At 43.8% G+C, this 21,762-nt stretch overlaps 1 protein-coding gene and 1 long non-coding RNA gene across 6 annotated transcripts in view; one reads left to right on the top strand and one right to left on the bottom strand.

Annotated features, from left to right (window-relative positions):
* Positions 1–181: 181 nt before the first annotated feature.
* Positions 182–21,762, top strand: part of RASSF4 (Ras association domain family member 4) — a 65,578-nt gene continuing 43,997 nt past the window's right edge. The window contains exons 1-3 of one of the 5 annotated variants that reach the window (XM_085882565.1): positions 182–601; positions 6,896–6,982; positions 12,377–12,452. In XM_085882565.1, coding sequence (XP_085738691.1) covers positions 6,915–6,982; positions 12,377–12,452 — 144 coding nt within the window. In that variant the 5' untranslated portion in view covers positions 182–601; positions 6,896–6,914. Of the gene's footprint in view, positions 602–6,587; positions 6,653–6,676; positions 6,983–12,376; positions 12,453–21,762 lie in introns of those variants that run through there. The other 4 variants (XM_085882564.1, XM_085882563.1, XM_085882566.1 and 1 more) reach the window with 4 other exon arrangements.
* On the bottom strand, positions 15,964–20,835 carry LOC147026769 (uncharacterized). Its single transcript, XR_015058498.1, has 2 exons — positions 20,333–20,835; positions 15,964–17,055 (listed from the first exon to the last, which is right to left on the bottom strand). It is a non-coding gene; the product is annotated as an uncharacterized LOC147026769 (long non-coding RNA).

Genomic DNA, 21,762 nt, shown 5'->3' with positions numbered 1-21,762 from the left:
AGTTGTCGTTCAGTCGTACACTCACGATCCTTGTACACCTGTACACACGATGTAAACACCTGTAAACATCGAATCGTCGTTCCACGCGGAACGAAGTGAAAAGGAGATGCACAACAAACTCTCAACACACTGAGACTGATGATTACGATTTTTCGGACGTCGACAAACAGGAGTTAACCCTGCCGTCGATAGGGGCACCAAATGACGCATCACGATCGTGGTGGGGTTTCCCTTTCCCCGCGCAGTTGATTGACGGTCCCCGTATCCCTGGAGGCCCCGACGCGCGTCCTTTTGTCTCGGGCAGCCCGGCCCGATGGGAACATCCTTCGTGGAGGTGGAACGTCCCGGACGCGATGGTTAATAGCGGTTCTTGGCCATAACGGGCGTCGTGGTCGCGTTTTCGGACAACAAACGCTGCGCACTCGCCAGTACGGCGGCGTTCGGACGGGGCTGTTTCGCTCTTCGCTTCAGCTCGTCTCCATCGGGAACTCGCACTGCATGAAAACGTCCTGAGCTGTTCTGGAGGCTGGAGATCGGGGAGAGAGCGCTGCGGCCTAGAGCGGCAGAGGCGGCCTCGACTAGTTCGCCGAAAGGGTTTCAGGTGCGCGTTCCTCGCCGCAGACGCAGCACTGTGAGCGAGACGCGGAGCTTCGGAGAGCTCGAACGTGTTTACGGCTTCGCATGATGCGGAGTTTAACTACCGACGTTTTCCCTTCTTTACTGTGGCTTCACTTCCATCCTGGTGATGGTCCACGTGGACCATTTGGGAGTGTACCTATGATCGTCGTGATAATTAATCAGCTCAATTATGAATGAGTCAACGTTTGATCCTTATTGTTCATTTATTCATGTATTTTTACAGTACCGTACTTCGACAAACATGGTGCTTTTCCGGTCTTTGAGTTCTGCTGATGTACTGTATGAAACTGTGGGTAAAAACTGATGGGTGACATTTTCTTGAGCATGTTAAATTTTTATCCTTAACGCGAACTTTAAAAGTTTTTATCCTTCCAAGAAACTATTTTTTTTAAATTAATGTGTGTGTGTGTGTGTGTGTGTGTGTGTGTGTGTGTGTGTGTGTGTGTGTGTGTGTGTGTGTGTGTGTGTGTGTGTGTGTGTGTATTGTTGTGGGTCGGGGGTCGGTGGCGAGAATGACCGCGAGATGGGAAAGTCTACGCTGTCTCCAACCAGACTCCCCGGAATTTATAGGCCGTCGCTCCAGATAACTCCAAAGCCGGCGGATCGATTAATCGACCGTTAAACGCCAATATCTCGACCGCGTGGTGTAGGGTTAATTGTGTAGATCCCAATATACCTAAATAACCACGCAGTCTTGGCTACCGGGAATTCATGCCCTCAGAACTTCTGGCCGAACCGGATCACTCTACCAGCTACGGTAGAGTATCAACTTCCACCGACCAACTCCGGCTCGGATGCAGTCAAGCGGGCCTGCCCAGGACGTTCCGGCTACGATGTACCCGTTACTGCGGATGAAACCCTGTCTAAACTCAGACCCGGACCATGCTGGACCAAATAAAGAAAGGATGGGAACGAACTGGGAACATTTCTAATAATTTATTTACAGTAAACAAAAGACAAGAGAAGCGAAACTTAACCCAAATATTCAATGCAAGTATTTACAATGGGCAAAAACACTTATGCAGTTCCACTTACAAGATGGGCCCAACACACTCAGACACAGATAAATGAAAAGAAAACCCAATGTTCTTTATTCGACCCTCCAGCTGATGAGTGAGACGAGCTGGGGTCAGAGTTTAGCTTGTACCTGGTCGTCGGAGGGAAGGGAGTACTCCGTGATGCGGCACCGGACAAAGGTCGTTGGTCCGATCCCCCGTCACACATGGGGGACTCGAGGCTCGTGGCGGAGTTCGGGTGGCGAATAATCGGGATCCACGGAGGGGGGGGTCAGTGTCGCTCTGTCCTTCCTTGTAGAGGGCCAGCAGAGACACGTTCGCCGCCTCGATGGCCCTCTGCTCAACCCTCGTGACAGCAAAAACCCCTTCGTACAGCAACGTAGACCTCCTGTGACCACTCTTCGTAATCGCCCCTCGTAACCACCCCTTCGGAACAGCCAAAAAACCCTTAAGAAACTCTCAGAACTCTCGTGCAACCCATCAACTACGCCTCAGAGAGTCTCTGGAATTTATGGACTTCCCTAAGTGGGGAGGGGCCTTGGTGAGCACACCTCACTGTTCGCCTCTAATTGGCCAGGATCCTGCAGGCACAGCCTTCCTGGGCGGGATTTCGGCCATGCCCTGAGAATGCCGCCCCTCCCCTCCACGCGTGTTTGAGGAAGGTGAATGGTGGTGAAGCCACCATTGCTTGTGGAACGTTCATGGAAACAAAGGACTGGGACCGCGAGGCCCCCCTCTCGGCAAGTCAAGGTACGAGCAGCCAACGGTGGTGATGGAGCGTGATGAGCAGGTGCTGAGATGTAATAACCTAACTATTAAAAGAAAAATCACAACGCACATATTTGACTCTCCCACTAGACAAAAGGAAGGGAGCTGTCTCACACGTACTTACCTGCATAACTAACTTTGGGACCTGAATGTTGAGTGCGCATGGTTTCCAGATTCGTAACAATATAAATACACAAAAAGCAAGGACTACCCGTTGCTTCTTTGACGGGAAAAGAGTGGGGGGGGGGGGAGAGAGAAGAGAGAGAAGAGAAGAGAATGGAAGGGAGGGGGAGAAAATGGAGGGGGAAGGAAAGACAGTGTGAGGTGATAGGGAAGGTAGACGTGCGGTGGAACGTTAATTACGATTCATACTGTTTCATCAAAATGATTCTGCATCGAAAAACAGTGAAGATGGAAACAAAATAATGTCTGAAATCCGTTTTCTACCGGTCATACTATAAATACAGCCCAGAAACATACACCGCCCGGACACGTCCGGAGCCAAAACCCGCCGGACGCATCCAGAGATCCGTTCGGACATAAACACCGCCTGGACGCGTCCAGAGACAAACACCGCCCCGATGCGTCTGGAGACAAACACCACCCGGACACGTCCGTAGACAAACTCCCGTCCAGACATAAACACCACCCAGACGTTTCAGGAGACAAATTCCCATCCGGACACGTCTGGAGATAAATACCATCTAGACACGTCCAGAGACAAACTGCCCGGACACGTCCAGAGACAAACACCGTCCAGCCATAACCACCATCCGGATATGTCTAGAGACAGAGACAGAGAGACATAGAGGGGAGGGCAGAGTAAGAGAGGTAGGTGTAGGATGAGGGTGCTGCACTGTATTTGGAGGGAGTAGAGCAAGGATGGGACACAGAGAGAAATGGGTGGGGTAGGAGAGTGAGCACAGATAATTTGTTATGATTTATGAACCACGCACACACGCACACACATTAGTGCTTGGCCGATATCAGCAATTTTTCGGGAATCGGCAGGTTTGAGTCAGTGTGATTACCAGCTACAGTATGTACTGTATACAACCCCGAAATCTTGAGGAGCTTTCACCAAAAAACAACGCTGCATTTATATATCGAAGTTTTAAGGATATGTTCACAAACGTTATTCTTCATAAACAGCTGCATGTAACAGATGGAAAAAAAATTGGCTCGAGAATTAAAAAAACACGTTCACACGGCAAACGGCTCAGAAATCGGGTGTTATTTCACAACAACTCACTCAGAATGATGGAGCACGAACCACTCACTTAGAATGACGGAGCACGAACTACTCACTCAGGATGATGGAGCACGAACCACTCGCTCAGGATGACGTGGCGCGGCAAAAGCGTCCACAGTGAGTGAACGATTCGCTCAGAATGATGGAGCGCAATTGATTATAAGACACTCAGCAAGTGGATTAAGCACTCAATCAAGCACTCCAATTAAATGATTGATAAGGAACAGCTGGCCAGGCTATGGCTGCATACCATATAGGATACCTTTTACTTTAAAGCTGGTCTTCACCGCGCACGCAGCAGTTACATAAACAAAATGAATTCGTTCAAATAATTATTTTATCCACAAAAGAGCCGCTGCTTAATGTAGAACAACCCTGGAGACATTGCAAAGTTCAATCACCCGTGAAATTAACATTGCAGATAATCCGCCATCTTGCCTGCTCATCTGTGCACGTGTCACGTGGTACATCGTTTGTGGTCTGCACAAACGTTATAACTTTATTTTAAAACAACCACATTTCACCAGATTTGCTTTAATTTGCTGTAGAGTACCTCGCAAAACCTCCAAAAATATAGACACCGATCTGGCAGATGCTATAGATTAGCAGTCCCTCTGGGGGACAGGGAGCGAGGTTTAGCAGTGAATGCATTCAGTCATGTGGCTCAATGAAGCTGATTAATTTTGGCACATTCTTAAATTTTTTTGTTCACTCAATAGAATTCTCCAAACAATAGAAAAAGATAAGTGTAATGCTTTGGAAATTTCACATTTTCTTGTGCATGTATGGAGAAGGCAGGAACATAGGCTTGTTTGCTTAATGTAAATAGGTATATAGGTTTAGTTATAAGACTCGTTATTTCTTTAAATTATCAGAATTCACAACAGATTTCAACACTTATTTAGTCCGGATGATATCCGATCTTCAAAACCGAAATAATATTTCGATGATATACTTTAATTAGTCCGTGAGAGTAGATCGTGGAAAATCGTATCATATAATGCATGAAATCGCTCCAAGATCCTAATTTGAAAATTACAGCACTTCCAAAAGTGATGTATATTGCGATTCGTAGGTATATGATGAACAGGCATTCGATAATATGAGTGAGGAAAGTGAAAAAATAAACTTTATCGTGAAGAAATCATTGTGGCCTGTTAGAGGTCAAGGCATTGTTGAGTTGGCCAAAAAACATGGCAGCTTTAGACACCAGCGAAGTAACCTTGCAAAGCCTTAAGACCCCAAAGAGCGAGGTGGTCGAGGATGCACCTGATAAAGGATATAATTAAATAAGGCCATTAATTTTCTTCAAAAGGGGCGTTTTAATTAACCCTAACATCCATTTTTCACTCTTGCACTTCCTTGGAGTTTTCTTCGTATGCATGCAAAGTTTCAGGCTGCTAGCTTTCGTGGTTTTGGAGTCATGGAGGACACACACACACACACATTTATTAGCGTAATAAACAAATATATATATATATATATATATATATATATATATATATATATTGTTATGTGCCAGGGGTCGAGTGAGAAGACCACTGGTGGGGGGGGGGGGGGGAAGCTATCTCGGTTCCCACCAGACTCCCCGGAATTGTAGGCCAACGCACACTGATAATTCCGTGACGTGGCGGGTCGCTTAACCGACCGTGGATGCCAATAACTCAACCATGTAACTCAACCATGTGACTTAGGGTCCTCCGTCTAGTTAATTGCGTTTATTTTTATTTTCTGTGATTTTCTTATTCTCTCCGTGTTTATTTTTATTTTATTCTCCGTGTTTATTTTCTGTGATTTTCAGACATATATACACACACATACGTACAAAAAATTGTCTTATTTTATATCGTAAGATATCCTTGGGGCATTGGCCAAGCCTCATTAGGAGGTCTTCAAAGTACAATACAGTTCCTCAGGGTTGCTCAGCCCTAGAGTTCTGAACAAATTGGGAATCTATCACAGCGGCAGATTCTTGTTGGACTTTTTCTGTATGCCGAAAACCGAAGCAAAGATGTGTTCAGTTTTCCCGGCGGACGCCGTATCGTCTCTTTCGATGGTCCATCGTAAAATTGGCTATCGTGCAGGTGGTGTATCTCATTACGAGTCCACCCAGCGGTCCACCGTTACAATGCAGTATATATTCACATTATTCTGGTGTTCTGGCTAAAGGCAGGTTCAGTACTACCGAGGCAGTTTCTTGGCAACAATTATGTGGGGCGGTTTGTCATTGCCTTCCCAGGAAGAATTTGTAATTTATTCACGGTGCCGGCGATAGCTCGCCGACTCTTCAAAAAGGATTCTTTGGGATCTTTAATGTCCACCAACCAATGCCCGCAGAGGGGATGTTCAGTTTAGCGTCCATCCAAGTGGCGGCACACACATTGATAAATCACCCTCTCTGCGAAATATAACTGGGTCGGGAGTTGAATCTAGGTATGACCGCTCAAACAAATAATGGCATTCAACAATGAAAAATACAAATAGTTTTAGCTCTGTCGACCTACATGAGCCCCAACCTACCTGTCGACCTAGTTTTAGCTCTGTCGACCTACCTACCAAGAAACTGCCCCTTAAACTGGGTCGGTAAACTACGATTAATTGTAACTGTGCTGTAAATGCGCATTGACAATTTACCATTGCAAATTTGTTACCCTGAGTATTACCCTTCACTTGAATTATGACCACTTGCGTCAAAAAGAAACTGCACTTTGTCTTCATTTTCCAATAATATGTTTGGTGTTTTTATTTTTATTTTTACTCCTTGTGTTTTAATTTATCTACATCAGTTGCGAAATGTCAAGCATTATCAGTAATAGTTGGTCTGAAGCGGAAACCAACCAGAAGTCTCGGATCTGAAGATAATGTAACCCACATGCTGTTTTTCTTCTCGTTTGTTTTGGCTTTTGCGAATGCCCTGCACGTGGTATTGCAGGAACAGTGCCTTCTCTCCAAAAACTCAAAGCTATGGTCCATCCATGTATGGTGTACTTTCTGTGTTTCATTTCCTGCTGACCATTTCACCACATTTCCTGCAGCTGATTTTTTTCTCTCTCTTTAGCCAGCATTCCCTTGAGAAAGCTCACAGGATAGAAAGATGGAGTCTTGAAGGCAATTTACTGCAGCTGAATAATTCCCCAAAGTTTGCTGGCGCATTTCCGACAAGGAACCGGGAGTGTGGGCGAGTGGTAATGGCAATGCGGCGTGCCGTGCGTTTCAGCAGCAAGGCGACATCGAGAAGGATGATGGAGGGGGTGGAAAACTGCAACTCGGCATGGATGGACATCGGAGAAGGAAAAGCAATCACAAAGTAAGAATAGCACAGCATGACAAAATATCTGCATTTTTATATACCCAAGTCAAGCTGGCAATTTGGTCGAGTGGTGAAAGACTTGTTGCTTTCTCCACCGGCTGTTGTGGGTTTGATTCCCCCATAGTCTTCCGCCAAGGCACAGTTTGGCAAGTGTGGTGAGTTTGCCAAACAGCATGGATTGAGGGAGACCTTAATCTTGCAGTATACTGAAATGCGCTGTTTTTGCTCAAGTCCTAATTTTCATGGTTATACAGACCAACCAACTTAAGGCCTTCTTTATCCAATTTTTAAAAAAAATTCAAAACCCTGTCTGTTTTTGCTAAACTTTTTATATTCCTCGGAGTGGATTGAACAGTTCGCAGCTCGTAAGGCTTCCTGTCACAATATGTTATTGGCTTGCTGGAATTACATGTTTGCTTTATTTTGGATCAGCAAATTGACACTGAATCTTAGCAGATATGTTCTACCCCCATTAATCCACCCCAAACCCACCTACTTCAAATTCCCTGCTTTCTTTCCTGAAAGTCCCTGTCGTGTAAGGACCTGAAAGTCCCTGAAGTATCAATCTTGTTTGCCATGTGTACCCTGCCCCATCCTTCTCCCTTCCACAGATCTCCTCATGTCTCTGTTCCACACTGTTTTTTTTCCTTCCCTCTCCCACCCCTCTTGTCTCCTGCTCCCTTTGTTGTATGTTCTGTGTGTTAGCTCTCATACGAGCCTCAACAGTGTATCCAAAGAAAAAAAAAACAGAAACAGGATATGTAAACGATCGTTTCTCTTACAAATCTTAAATGTTTATCCATAATTACCCTTGCCAGAGGAGAGGGTATTGCATTTGGGTCCGTTTGTCTGTCTGTCCACACATACTGTGCCAAGGTACACCACAATTTTTACACGTTTGTTTTTTTTCACCCAAGAACATCTATAAAGTATTGTTACGGAACCGGGGTTCAGGGGTTACCGCGAGGGGGTACCTCGGATTCTCTATCCGACCTCTGGATAACTCCATGGTCCAGCGAGTTGCTGGGCAACCATGGACGCTGATTGAAATCACGAAAACCGAGCAAGATCCTTGCTCCTTAACTGCCGCGTTACCTTACCAGTGCTTTGGTAGTCTCAATTGGGGAACTGCGCCCTCAACGTCCATCCATTTATTTAATGCGTATGGCCGAGCAAACCATGAGTGAACGTTGGCTAATCGCAGAGCCAATCAATGGGGCAAGACTTCCCGGCTATCTATTTGTACACACGATATCCAACCAATGAAGGAAAAGACATAAACGAGCAGGTCTGAAACATTTATCAGTTCAAAAGAAATAGCATTTGTTTACACACACAGGCAATAGTCTCATTGGGCAAGTTTCTACAAAGTCATGAAAGGGCAATCAAAAGCATGGCATTTATTTAAAAACAAAGCAATAGAAAGGCAATTTACAGCAAAGACACAGAAGAGTAGAATCTTAATCCCAAGTATGTATTTTCCCCTTATACAGACTTATTTATACAAAGACATGGCCCCATCACATAAACCAGGAAAGTAGGCAAGAGGAGAAGATAGAAGCAGGGCGGAGTATTGAATTGACTCCTGTCTTACTGGACACAGAAAATGCGTGCCTTTGGCGATCCCAAAGTGAAGAAGCGGAAAGGGTGGGGTTGATGAGACTTATGTTGGGTGGGGGGGAGGGTGTTGGCGTGGTGTCGGGATGTGGTGTGAGACGGTGGGAACCACCAGGTTTGTAGTTCTCGTGCTGCTGTCTGCCCTCTGATTTTGATGCTAGCAGAAACGAGTGCAGAGACACAGCACCGGCAGATCGTAACTCATTCAGGAATACATCGACACTGTACATCGGTGCTGCAACTCAATCATGAATACAGCACCGATGCAACTTGATCAGGAATACAGCGCCGATGGAATGATGCAGGCTCCCTCAGTGACTAGGAGGTTTTCCCCCAGCAGTTCTGTTCGTTCCTCTCACGACTTGGGCTTACATTGAGACTGGCTCGGGACATCGTAAAGAATGCTCAGAGGCTCTTCCCACCTGCTTGTGGTTGCTTCTGATTGGTTCTCCACTTGCCGAATGTTCCAGTCTCTTCCAGAAAGGTCTCTGGTAACTGACTGACAAGTACTCTTCCAGAGGATTCCTCTGTCGTGGTTATCGCCATTTCAGCACAAAAAGAGAGTGGCACTTGTATTTGTGGAAGAATTGCATTGCTCAGCTAGTGGGTTGCCCAGATAGCTCAGATGGCAGAGCACTGGTATGGTTTGCCAGAGGCCGTCGGTTTGATTCCTGGCCTGGGCCTGTAATTGTTCCACATATAATTGTGATGGTGGTTCTATCCTGTTCATTTCTAATGATACATATACATCAACTGATTTATCAATGAATACAAAATCCCTCCCTATAAACTGTTAATTGAATGGAAAATCAAACCCCACTGAGTTGAAGTGATCATGTGACCAGCATTTTCAGCTTCACGAACACTGCACCCAGCTTTGCTTGAATTGCTCGTACAAGGCTCAAAGCTATGGCTACACAGTTCCCCTGTAAGCGTTTCCATAATTATTTTTGTCTCCAAAATCCCACCGATCACTTTCAACATTCTGAAAACCTTCAGAGTTGCTAATGATGGTGGAATCAGCATCAGAATCCGAGCTCAACATGCACTGTTTCATCCATCCATCCATCCATCAGGACCATACTCTGTGCAGATCGTTGGTGCTGCCGAAGTAGTCTCCTTGGTTATTGGGCACAATCCTTGACAGGTCACCACTCCAACACAGGATACCAGCAAGCTGGCACTCATTTTGCTGACCTCGGAAGGATGACAGGCAGTCAACCCCACCTGGTATTATTCAACAGTCGAGGGGGATTTGAACTCAGGATCCTAGGACCCCAAGACCACCACCCTAACCATTAAGCCAACAGGCATCATGCACTGTTTCTTGCATTGTCAATGCAAACTACTATTCGGATCAATGCGGATTCCAGATGTGATGTCACTTGCAAAATCGAAAATCGACAATCTAGGGTTTTTTTTTTTTTGACACTTTGTGATTGGCAAACAAGTTTCAATTTTCTTCCCTTTAAATTTGACTGTGATTAATGATTCTCAATGGTTTTCAGAAGAAAAAAAAATTGCATTTGAGTTCCCATTTAAGCAAGCAAGGCCGTGATCTCTCCTCCGTATTTAACTTTTTTTTTTTTTTGAAGTTTGGATAATTATATTCAGTGAAGAAAAGATTAAGGAAGGTGCCAAAAGATTAAGGAAAGTGCCAATACCGGGTACCTTTACCAGTGGTAAATAAATGTCACCAAATTAAGAAAGCAAAAAATAATCACTGTATTCCATTAATGCTTGCTCGTGAGGTGCAAATTTGAACATTGCTGCATTTTGTTTGTATGTCGAGCTGGAACTAGTTTTGGAATTCCTCAAGTGATGAGAGGGAGGAGAACCCTAACCCTAACAGCTCGGTTTCTCCTCTCTCTCTCTCTCTCTCTCTCTCTCTCTCTCTCTCTCTCTCTCTCTCTCTCTCTCTCTCTCTCTCTCTCTCTCTCTCTCTCTCTCTCTCTCTCTCTCTCTCTCTCTCTCTCTCTCTCTCTCTCTCTCTCTCTCTCTCTCTCTCTCTCTCTCTCTCTCTCTCTCTCTCTCTCTCTCTCTCTCTCTCTCTCTCTCTCTCTCTCTCTCTCTCTCTCTCTCTCTCTCTCTCTCTCTGTCTCTCTCTCTCTCTCTCTCTCTCTCTCTCTCTCTCTCTCTCTCTCTCTCTCTGAAGAAGGACTCCCATCTGAAATGTCACAAACCTCTTTTCCCATGGCAGTTAGCTTACCTCTCTCAAGTTCTTGTCAATGATTTTTCTCGTCAGTTGTCCTTATTTTTCTGCTAACACAGACCGACTCTAGTCTTTATGAAGTAGTTTTCAGTTGGAACTTCGGCTGCTGATTTATTTCAACAGAAAATTATTGCTCACCAAGTACGTCAATAATTGCTTGTACAGATGTTGTTTTTTTGTTTTATTTATTATTTTACTAATTTGTTGCTCTGGAAAATCCCTTCTTCCTTTTTTGCCAACGACTCCACACTGTGTTGTCCAGTACCCCCATCCCTGCTGTGTCTCTCTCTGCTATTCTAGAAATGATTAGACACTGGTCTGATAAATGGAACATCTCCTTCAATCGTGGAAAATTGCACAGTCTCACCTTGTTGCTCCAGATGGATCATCAAATGAACCTACCTATCTATTTCCTTTGTCATCCTCTGGAAGAGGTTCAGTCTCTTCAACTTCTAGGCCTGACAATCAGCCATGACAATTCCTAGGCTGTAACTACATATCATACAGCGAGGCTGGCCTCCAAAGCCAACCGCAAACTGTCCATCCTTCATTGATACAGTACGTCTTTTTTGGGGAAATCAGAGTTACTGTCTATAAAGCCTTTGTCCATAGCTCAATGGAGTACTGCTCTCTGCTATGAGCTAGTGCTCCAGCATCACATCTGTCAATCCTAGATTATGTGAAATTATTAGAATCCCTGTGGTGAGGCTGGAGCGTAAAGTCTGTTGTTTTCACATCGCAAGCAAGTCAGAGGTCTCTGTGTTTTTTACCGCCTCTTATCCAATATTGCTCTCTGTCCTCCAACCCTCCCCATCAACTCCAGGAGGCACGTGTTTTTCCAGTCACCTCTCCTGGTTAAACTTCCAAAATCCAAGCCGACTACGCACCTCAACATTTTTATTCCTCATTTCACCCATATAGGGAACCATATTCCAGAGGCTGCTGTGTCTGTCTCACTCTTCCATCCAGGACTTCAAGCAAGCAGTGCACCGCCATCGTTTGTCATCCTCCATTCTGTCCCATGATATTTATTGTCCCCATTAACCTTTCCGAACTCAACCTTCTTGTGACTAGTTTCAGTGTTTCTTTCCCTCCTCTCTTTCCTCTTTGCCGATCCATGCATTGCCTTGATGCTTGTCCCACTGCCAGATCTACTGTTTTTTTTTTCCATTAGATTTGCTCATGTAAAGAAGAGGAAAGAAATTCACTTTATAATCTCTAATTTTACCAATTCCTTCCACACACAAAAATTGAAATATGGTCTCTTCTCTTTTCTTGCTTGCTATAATAGGTCGAAATTTGTCTCATTAATCCACTATAATGTATCCAACATCCAATTTATGTCAACCATAGAGGATCCAGATTTAAGAACATAACTATGAGTGTTTCATCAGTCTTTCATTACAAAGAGTGTCGTCAACTTGCTTTCAAGTGTTTATCGCTCATTTGATGCAATGATGCCGGTCCGTTGATTTGAGCTTTTACACACGGCTAATTTACCCCTCTTTGTAAATGATGATGAATTTTGACAGAATGCTGCTTTTTCTTTTTCTTCCGAAAAGGTCTGATCTCCTGAATCAGCTGAAGATGTACAATTGTTACCATGAAGGCAAGACGCTACAGCTGCGTTATTGGGAGGTCAGTGCATGTTGTGTGGTGCAACTGGCTTTGCAAGATATTACTTGAATGACGGCTTTAAACATTGAAAATCACCGAACCTGACTTTTTAAAACACTTTTGATTATAATTCATATTTGTACGTTACAAATGGATACGGATCGCGTTGAAGAAGTGAAGAGACTGTACGAGAGCAGAATGGGCAGCATTTGGGAAAAAAATTAAACTTCATGAAAAACAAACTCTCCTTCTGTCTCTGTCTCTCTCTCTCTCTCTCTCTCTCTCTCTCTCTCTCTCTCTCTCTCTCTCTCTCTCTCTCTCTCTCTCTCTCTCTCTCTCTTTTTCCCTTTCTGTCTCCCTGTCTCTCTCTCTCTCTCTCTCTCTCTCTCTCTCTCTCTCTCTCTCTCTCTCTCTCTCTCTCTCTCTCTCTCTCTCTCTCTCTCTCTCTCTCTGTCTCTGTCTCTGTCTCTGTCTCTGTCTCTGTCTCTGTCTCTGTCTCTGTCTCTTCGTGTGTGTGTGTGTGTGTGTCCCTCTTTTTCCTCCTCCTATTCTCTCTCCATCAACTCATCCTTGACATATTTTACTCTGGGCAATAAGTCACATATGATGCGCATACCTCTGTCCGATCGGCATTCTCGACCCCCAGCACGTCAGTGATTTTTGTTTTGTATACAATGTCGAGGCTCATATGAGAACTCATATGAGCCTCGACATTGTATACAAAACAAAGTTAGTGATGACGTCATTTGCTGAATTTATCCCACATCGCTACCCTTCCCATTCTCTCTTCCTTGTTCTGATGAAGGGTAAAGCCTGAAACGTTAACTCTTTTATTCACGGCAGATCAACTATCATTTTAAAAGGTTAGTGGTATTTGTTTTATTTGTTTCTCCTGATGTCTCTAAAGGAAAGTTTGCAATTTGTGTGTTCTCCCAGCAATGGCATATGGCTTTGACACATGGTTTTCAACAAAGAGGATGGAGCAAAAATTGATGAACAGGCAAAGAGCCATGAAAAGATGCTGTCTAGGTATCGGGCCAATAAGAGAAATAAATGGATCAGAAAGAAAACAATCTTCCGTGATATTCTGATCACAATCACAGACTAAAGGGGAACTGGGCTGGACACGTAGCAAGAAGAAGGGACAATCGGTGGACAATAAGAATTACCAACTCGTAACTTAGAGAGGACCTTGGAAGAAGCAGAAGCAGAAGTAGAGCAAAAATCAGGCATGGAGATTGAATTGAATATTTCACTGGATGACAGTGGCTTCAAATTGCATTGAATCGAACAGAGTTGACCATGTTGAAGGAGGCCGTCATCATGCAGTAGCTAAATAGGCCAGTCAAGTCAAGTTATTCACACGTTAACTAGAAATAATCATTTTATTCCAATGACAAATCTGTAATCCTTCCAAGCTGAAGATTATTTCGAGTTTTTAGTTCCTTTTTTCGGCAGGCCTTGTATTCAGTTCACAAGCTTTGATTTAATGCTGTAGATTCATCAAAAGAAATAGTCTCTGCACTCGACCTGTCAAAATTGTCTCAGAATCTGTATTTATTACCTCGTGCACACGAAGCAAGAAGTGGGGTGAAGCAATCGGTTCACTTCTGTCTGTCTGTCTACGAATGCCAGTTGATGATCGAAGAACAACTTGATTTCAATTGAATGTTGTATTGTCAACACGAATCAGAACATGAATGGGAAAAAGAACCTGTAGTTTATCAGTACTTTGGCTTTGAATTTGTCCCGACCGCACATGCGCAGAGAGGAGTGGGAGAGTTTTTATTTTATTTTACTCTGCTGCCCGCCTGGCAGTCAAACAAAGTGAAAATCATTCCAAACAGGAAACTTCTTGTTTTTAAGAACGTTATAAGGGACACAAACAACAGGCACAAATGACTGATGTAACGCATTAAATAAGGTGGTCTAAGAGACCCGTCAACAGCGGTAAACGTACAAATTTATGTTTTTCTATGACCTTCAAATTTTTTTATTCTATTTCAATTGATTTATAAACTTGAACGTTGTAGAACACAAGTCGCCTTTTTGGCACTTTCAAAACCTTTCCGTGTAGCAGTACTTGGACAAAAGATTACAGAATTTTACGTCATCACAACCAGTCGAATTTGCCTCTCGTAGACTCCGCTCTATGTCCTTGTTTCTCAAGATGGCACGGGGTAAGATGTTCCATGAACTCTCTCGTTTACTTATCTATTTATTTAGTTACGATTGCATCAAATTCATCTCAAGGATTTTGCCTTAACAAGAGCCTACTGTGTAATACGAGCATTACAAAATTGTCATCGTTGAGATCCATTCTTTCTCGTAAGCACTCTGTTGGTAGAACAGGTGATTGCTAAAAATAGTGTGCAGTGTGAATCGAAGGCCATGTGAAGCGGATATACCAGGAGATGCTGTTTTAACCCCTTTTCCTTTCATGAAATCTGTGGCTCAGCATTTGGTAAAAATCCAGGTATTAGACCGAACAAATAAAACACCATTGTTTCCGCTTTCCAACCTTACCAGGAACCCCCATTTCCCCAACCCTGTGGAATTTTAAAGCAAAGTCAATTAAACAAAACAAGTTTGCCATACTATCGCCCCTAAACGTCGAGTGGTTTGTTTCACGTGGTTGGTTTCATGCACCCCCCCCCCAACCTCCCTCTGCCCCCAAACATGTGGTGAAGTTGTAAAATGGCCGGCACACTGGAGTTTGTTGTTGCAGATCTTTTCTGCAGGTCATGGGAATATGATTGTACTATAGATTGTAAAAATAATGAGATGAAACAACCAAAAATGTGGCATTGATGCTAAAAAATATTGTGAACCTTGCGGGTAGTACAGTTGAAATGACCACATCACACGCAGTGTGGTTGGTGGTGGGCGGGGGTGTGGGGAGGTAGCGGTTTGTGGGGAGAGAACCTGAATTGTGGTGATTTAAATTGTCAAAGGTTGAAACTGTTCACAGATGAAGCAACTTGGTTGGGACTTGTGTGTGGAAGGTTGTTGTTTCATATGTAGCCTGTGGCTATTGGTTGCATAATTTTCTGGAAGCACAGCTGTGCCACTGATGCAGTGCCCCTGTTACCAATAAGCTGGTACTCATTTTGCCGACCTCAGAAGGATGACAGGCCGAGTCAACTCACCTCGGTTTATTTCAACAGCATGACAGGGGCTCAAACTCAAGACCCTAAGATCTTAAATCATCCACCTTAACCATTACGCCAACACCAGGCTTGTGTGGACGGTTATTTATTTATTCATATGCAGCCTGTGGCTGCTTGGCTGCATAATTTTCTGGGGCCACAGCTGTGCCACTGATGCAGTGCCCCCTGTTACCAGCACACTAGTACTCATTTTGCTGACCTCAGAAGGATGACGGGCTGAGTCAACTCACCTAGGATTATTTCAACAGCACGACAGGGGCTCGAACTCAAGACCCTGAGATCTCAAGCGAGCCACCCTCACCATTAAGCCAACACCAGGCCTGTGTGGAAGGTGGAACGGGATTAGAAAAACAACAGTCATGACAAATTCAATTCTGTTTTATTTCTCATACAAAGTAAATTCCAACATCTCTTTTCCTCTCTCTCGTGGTACATAAAAATAAGATTACATTTTGGAATGAAAAATGGGATAACATTTTATTTTATTTTATTTTTTCCATTTGAACATTCAAATATAACAGATCATGGAATAGGAAATTGAACAGAAATTCTGCTGATCTTTCCTCTTTGAAAAATTTTGGTCCTGAAATTGGAAATAAAAGTTTTTTTTTGTCTTGCCTTTGGTCTTATAACTGCAGAAGAGTGGTTCTTTGTGTTCCACTTCGTGCTTGTACCACCACGGTCGTGTGTTGCTGCTCTGTGGATGAACCGGCCCGGCTGACTTGTCATTGTACTTGTGACCTTCCTCGCGATTACTTGAGGAGGGTGTTGAGTGAGGTGATCGTGAGACACGAGTGAAACTCGAAAGGGTTGCGCCGGCCATGGGAATTTGACAATCCGCGTCTTGAGTTTCGATGTTGAGAGCTGCAGGCGTAGCTCTGTGAAACGTGTGCGGAGAAACTGGATGAAGTGTAGTGTTTATGCGTAGAATGAGACAAGAGATTTTTGCTTTGAGGTGTTTTGCTTCTGCTAGAAAGGTCTGTGCTGCGTTTGAGCACATTTGGTAAACAACATTCACAGGCATTCTTGCTTTGACCGACTAGATATTCTACCGGGTCAGTTAGGGCGAAGCAGCAGTTATGTTTCACTGGCACATTGGCCTTTGGGGTGACAAAAGAGAAAGTAGGATGGGCAAGATGTCGGATAGACACAACATAGTCTGTAATGCGGGGCACTGGCGGTGCCGTACATGCCGGTGGACCACTTTTGAAATCTGCTCTGTCATTGTCGGCACAATCCTCTTCGGGACCTTCAGTGATTGTTTCCAGGAAGCTTGAAGGTCGGAGATGAGGCTGGCACCTTAATTTGGCAACATGTTGGGAATGCCTGACTGCGACGAGAGGGTGGATGTGAGAATTTGAGTTTTCTTTGCTTGAACACTCACAGTCCTCCGGAATGGGTTCAAGGCCACACGGAATCATTCAATCTTGCACTTCAATATGTTGTGTTGACCGCTGTAAAGGGAGAACATCGACATTTAATGTTTCATTCAACACATTTGTTGTACCGTGCAAGCAAATATATTCTTGAATTCCTGGGCAATCTATATTGCCATGCAACGATTTACATCCAATTCGGGTTGCAGAGAAATGCTATTCAAAGTCCTCGACTGGGAATGCATATGAACAGCAGTATTATAATTTGATTTGATCCTGCTGAGGATTAAATCGATAACTAAACATACCTGAGGCAAGAATACAACCACTGAGATGTCATGCTACCCTTTTGGATACGTATTGTTTGACATTCACAGTGTTGAGAAAAAGTTTGTGAACCCTGCAGAATTTTCTTTATTTCTGCATAAATTTGACCTAAAATGTGATCAGATCTTCATCTAAGTCTGAACAATAGATAAAGAGAACCTGATTAAACAAACAGCACACAAAATAAATCTACTTTTTAATTTATTTATTGAACAAAATGATGCAACATTCAATTTCTTTGTCAGAAAAGTATGTGAACCTCCAGGTTAATCAGCTCAATTAAAGGGGTAATTACAGTCAGGTGTTTCAATCAATGGGATGACAATCGGGAGTGAGTTTGGGTGGCCCTGCCCTATATGGAAAACATAAACTTTGTTCGTCACCATCAGTCTGGTCTTCACCACACATGCCCCGATCAAAAGAGGTTTCTGAGGACTTTCAGAAAAAGAGTTGTCAATGCTCATTGGTCTGGAAAGGATTGCAAAACCATATCTAAAGATGTTGGGCTCCACCAATCCACTGTCAAGTAGACAGTGTACAAATGTAGAAATTCAACACCATTGTGACTCTTTCCAGGGAAATCACTGAAAATCAGTTCAACAAAAATCACTTCAACAGCAAGGCGTACAATAATCCAAGGAGGTCATAAAGAACCCCAGGGTAACGTCTTAGGATGTGCAGGCCTGGCCTCTCTTGAATTGGCTAATGTCAGTGTTCATGAGTCCACCATCAAGAAAACACTGATCAAGAATGGTGTGCATGGGAGGATAGCAAGGAGGAAACCACTGCTCTCCAAGAAGAACATTGCCACCCATCTCAAGTTTGCCAAAGACCACCTGGAAGATCCAGAAGGTTATTAGAAGAATGTTCTGTGGACAGATTAGTCAAAAGTGGAACGTTTTGGTCTAAATCCATCCATCCATCCATTGGGACCATACTCTGTGCAAAGCATTGGTGCTGCCTAAGCAGTCTTCCTGGCTATTGGGCACAATCCTGGATGGTTTGCCACTCTGACACAGGATACCAGCAATCTGGAACTCATTTTCCCAACCTCGGAAGGATGACAGGTAGAATCAACCCCACCTGGTATTAATTCAACAGCCAAGTGGTATTTGAACTCAGGATCCTAGGATCCCAAGCCCACCACCCTAACCATTAAGCCCAACACCAGGCATAAATGAGAAACATTACGTTTGGTGAAAACCAAACACTGCATTCCAACATAAGAACTTCATCCCAACCATGAAACCATAGTGGTGGGAGTATCGTGGTTTGGTGCTGCTTTGCTTTCTCAGGACCCAGACGGCTTGTCATCATTGACGGAACCTTGAATTCTGGATTGTACCAGCACATTCTGCAGGAGAATGTCAGGGCATCCATCCCTGAGCTGAAGCTTAACAGAAAGTGGGTCATGTAGCAAGACAACGATCGTAAACACACAAGAAAATCGAAAACAGAATGGCTGAAGTAGAAGAGATTTTGCTTGTTGGAATGGTCAAGTCAAAGTCCAGACCTTAACCCAATTTGAATGTTGTGGCAGAACCTGAAGTGAGCAGTTCATGAAAGAAAGCCCACAAATATCTCTGAGTTAAAGCAGTTCTGTAAGGAGGAATGGGTCAAAATTCCTCCAACCGATGTGCAGGACTGATCAACAGTTACGGGAATGGTTTGGTTGAAGTTATTGCTGCTCAACAGGGTGTCACCAGTTACCGAATGTAAAGATTCACGTACTTTTTCCGACAAATAATTTGAATGTTGGATCATTTTGCTCAATAAATAAATGAAGAAGGAGATTTTTTTGTGTGCTATTTGTTTAATCAGGTTTTCTTTATCTATTTTTAGCACTTGATGAAGATGTGATTACATTTTAGGTCAAATTTATGCAAAAATACAGAAAATTTCAAAGGGTTCACAAACTTTTTCTCAACACTGTATGTGTTCAATAGTAAAATGGGGACAAGGGGCTGGGAAGGGGGGCGATTGGGGAAATAAATGTTCCATGCAAGGATGGGCGAGCAAAGGTAGATTCAAGAAAAAAAAAGTGTAAAAGGGGAGGGTACGAGAGAAGAGGGAGGGAGGAGAGATTAAGGGGGTCGAGTGAAGAGGAGGAGAGGGGATTGGGAATGCTTGAGATATTTTGAGTGGAGCAGGGAGGGGGAGGAAGAGGAGAAGGCTCAGAATTCCACCATTTTTCCTTGTGGAATACGTGGACAGCCCCTCGTTCATTTTCTTACTTTGCACGTATAAAATTAGCACAGTGGGTTGAAACAAGGCCGGTAGTGTCAGTGCATCTGGATTTGCATGTAATGCCTGTTTCGGTAATTTTGAAGCTTTTCTATATTTGCGGTTACCTTTCCCTTGCTTCTTTTAACCTGAGCATGTACTGTAGGGAAGCATGATTCAATCTCACCATAAACTTCCTATCCTGTGAGCAATTGGTGAAACTGCAATTGGATTACAGCTGTAATGCTAGTGTCTTGATATCAACCTTAACTTATCTCTTGCAGGAGATAGACAACGTTAGTTTAAATCGGTGGCATGGTATCTTGAAGGCAAATGAGACACCAAGTAATAAAACCCCGCAACCCGCTTCCCCCTGCCATGTCACAACACCAAAATGTGAACAAACACAACAATTACACAAGTTAGTTGCACCTTTGCTGGCTTGCGTTGTCAATTATTCACCCACCTCGTCCACTCTTCACACTTTGCCACTGCTGTAAATGGTCACCGATTTCACCTCCTTCTATATCGGGGATAACACTTCTGCTGGTCAACATTAGTGTCAAATTACATTGGCCATCCCACGCTGGACTGGCCGTTGTCGGTGCCTAAATTGATGCTTCTAGCTTGAGTCGACCAAAAGTCTCTTCACCTGCTTCGATCTCAACAAACTTGGTCCTTTTTCTCAGCCTGTGCAAGGGGCCAAAGGCCTCAATCCGAAAATAAATAAAACATCATCATTGCAGTTGTAGAAATCTTTGTATCCCTTTCACCTCATCTGTTATATCAAGGTGCATAGCCTCACCTTGAGTGTTTCCACGTGGGTCGTCCTGACAGAAAGCTTGTGGATCGCAGCGCAGACTGCAGCTGGGGATTCACACCGGTACGCCTCGCTCGCATGCCTTTTATAAGGCTGGCACTGTGGCACGGGGTTGGGACATCCACGTGTCTCCTTTGATTCACTATGAGAAATTGCCGTTTCCATCCGCGGCATCTGCGGATCGTTTGATCGTGGTTGTAAACGTCAACTGAGGGTGCTGTTTGTCTCGTTAAAAAGCATAGACATGTCTGCCGCTAAAATGCAGCGTTTAGTTGTGGGTATAACATCTACTTTTTTTGATTTTTCTCCAACTTAATTTATTGATGTAAACTGATTGCCGATGTTTCTTTATTGATCATGAAACGATCTTTCTTTGAATACAGTTGTAGAGAAAGGTGACAGTTTAAACTAGTTTGGTTTGCCATTCAATACTCCTTGTTTGGGATGGTATAGAAGTAGTGCACTCCCTTTAAGCTGTCTTGTCGAGGTTTGACTCCCGACCCAATTATGTCCGACTGTTGCGTCACAAGTAGGCAGTGCATCACACAGTGTGCCATCCCTCAGAGAGACATTAAGCTAGTTGTCACATTTACTACCATTAGTTGCTGGACATTAAAGATCCCAAGGTGTTTTACACGGAGGAAAGGGGAGTTAACTCTGACACCCTGAACAAATTGCAAATTTCTGCCAAAACCAGCATCAGTAGGACGTCAGGCCTAGCCACCGGTTCGTGGAAGACTCGGGACAATAATGTTCCTCGGCCGACCGTGCAAGAAGTTGGGGCTGTGAAAGATGTCGTAGATTCGATAGCCTTTGAGCTCCGTGCTGACGAGTAAGTAATTGAACCTCTTCATTGATGTTTATCTTTTATTGCCTTGATCTAAGGCTCATAGTGGGGACTGTGCATAAATTTCTTGCAGGACGAAGAAATCGATGGACAACAAGGTAGCTTGATATGAACTAGCAATGGGCGTCCACAGCCACCCTTGACCATGTTGTGGAACATTGGCCGAGGCCCTCACTTTTTTATTCGCACTCACCTTTTCACCTTTATTCACTTTTAAATTTGGTTTCTCCACAACCGTTTGAGCAACTGCCACAAACCTTTCAACATTGGAACATCGACCCATGGAGAAATATTTTACAAAGTAAACGATGATTTGATGGAAAATGTGGCCGGCGTTCCAAAAAGTCCGTTTTCTGCAGGCATGGGTTGCACGGTGTTTGACATATCAGGAATGAACAGCCTCGACCTTGCTTTACTTGGCCTTGGCCAGATTCCAAGGACATTTCAACATTTTGAAATTGTGTGTGTTTGTGTCGTAACTTTTTTTTTTACCATTTGAGCTTTTATTAAATTTTCAACAAAACTTTATTATGAGAATATGGAGAGGACAAATTAAGAATATAGTCAA

This window comes from Eptatretus burgeri, chromosome 5 (genome assembly GCF_056783735.1).
Source record: "Eptatretus burgeri isolate ZD-2024b chromosome 5, Ebu_testis_v1, whole genome shotgun sequence".
NCBI lineage: Eukaryota > Metazoa > Chordata > Myxini > Myxiniformes > Myxinidae > Eptatretus > Eptatretus burgeri.
This window is presented reverse-complemented; position numbering and strand designations above follow the sequence as displayed.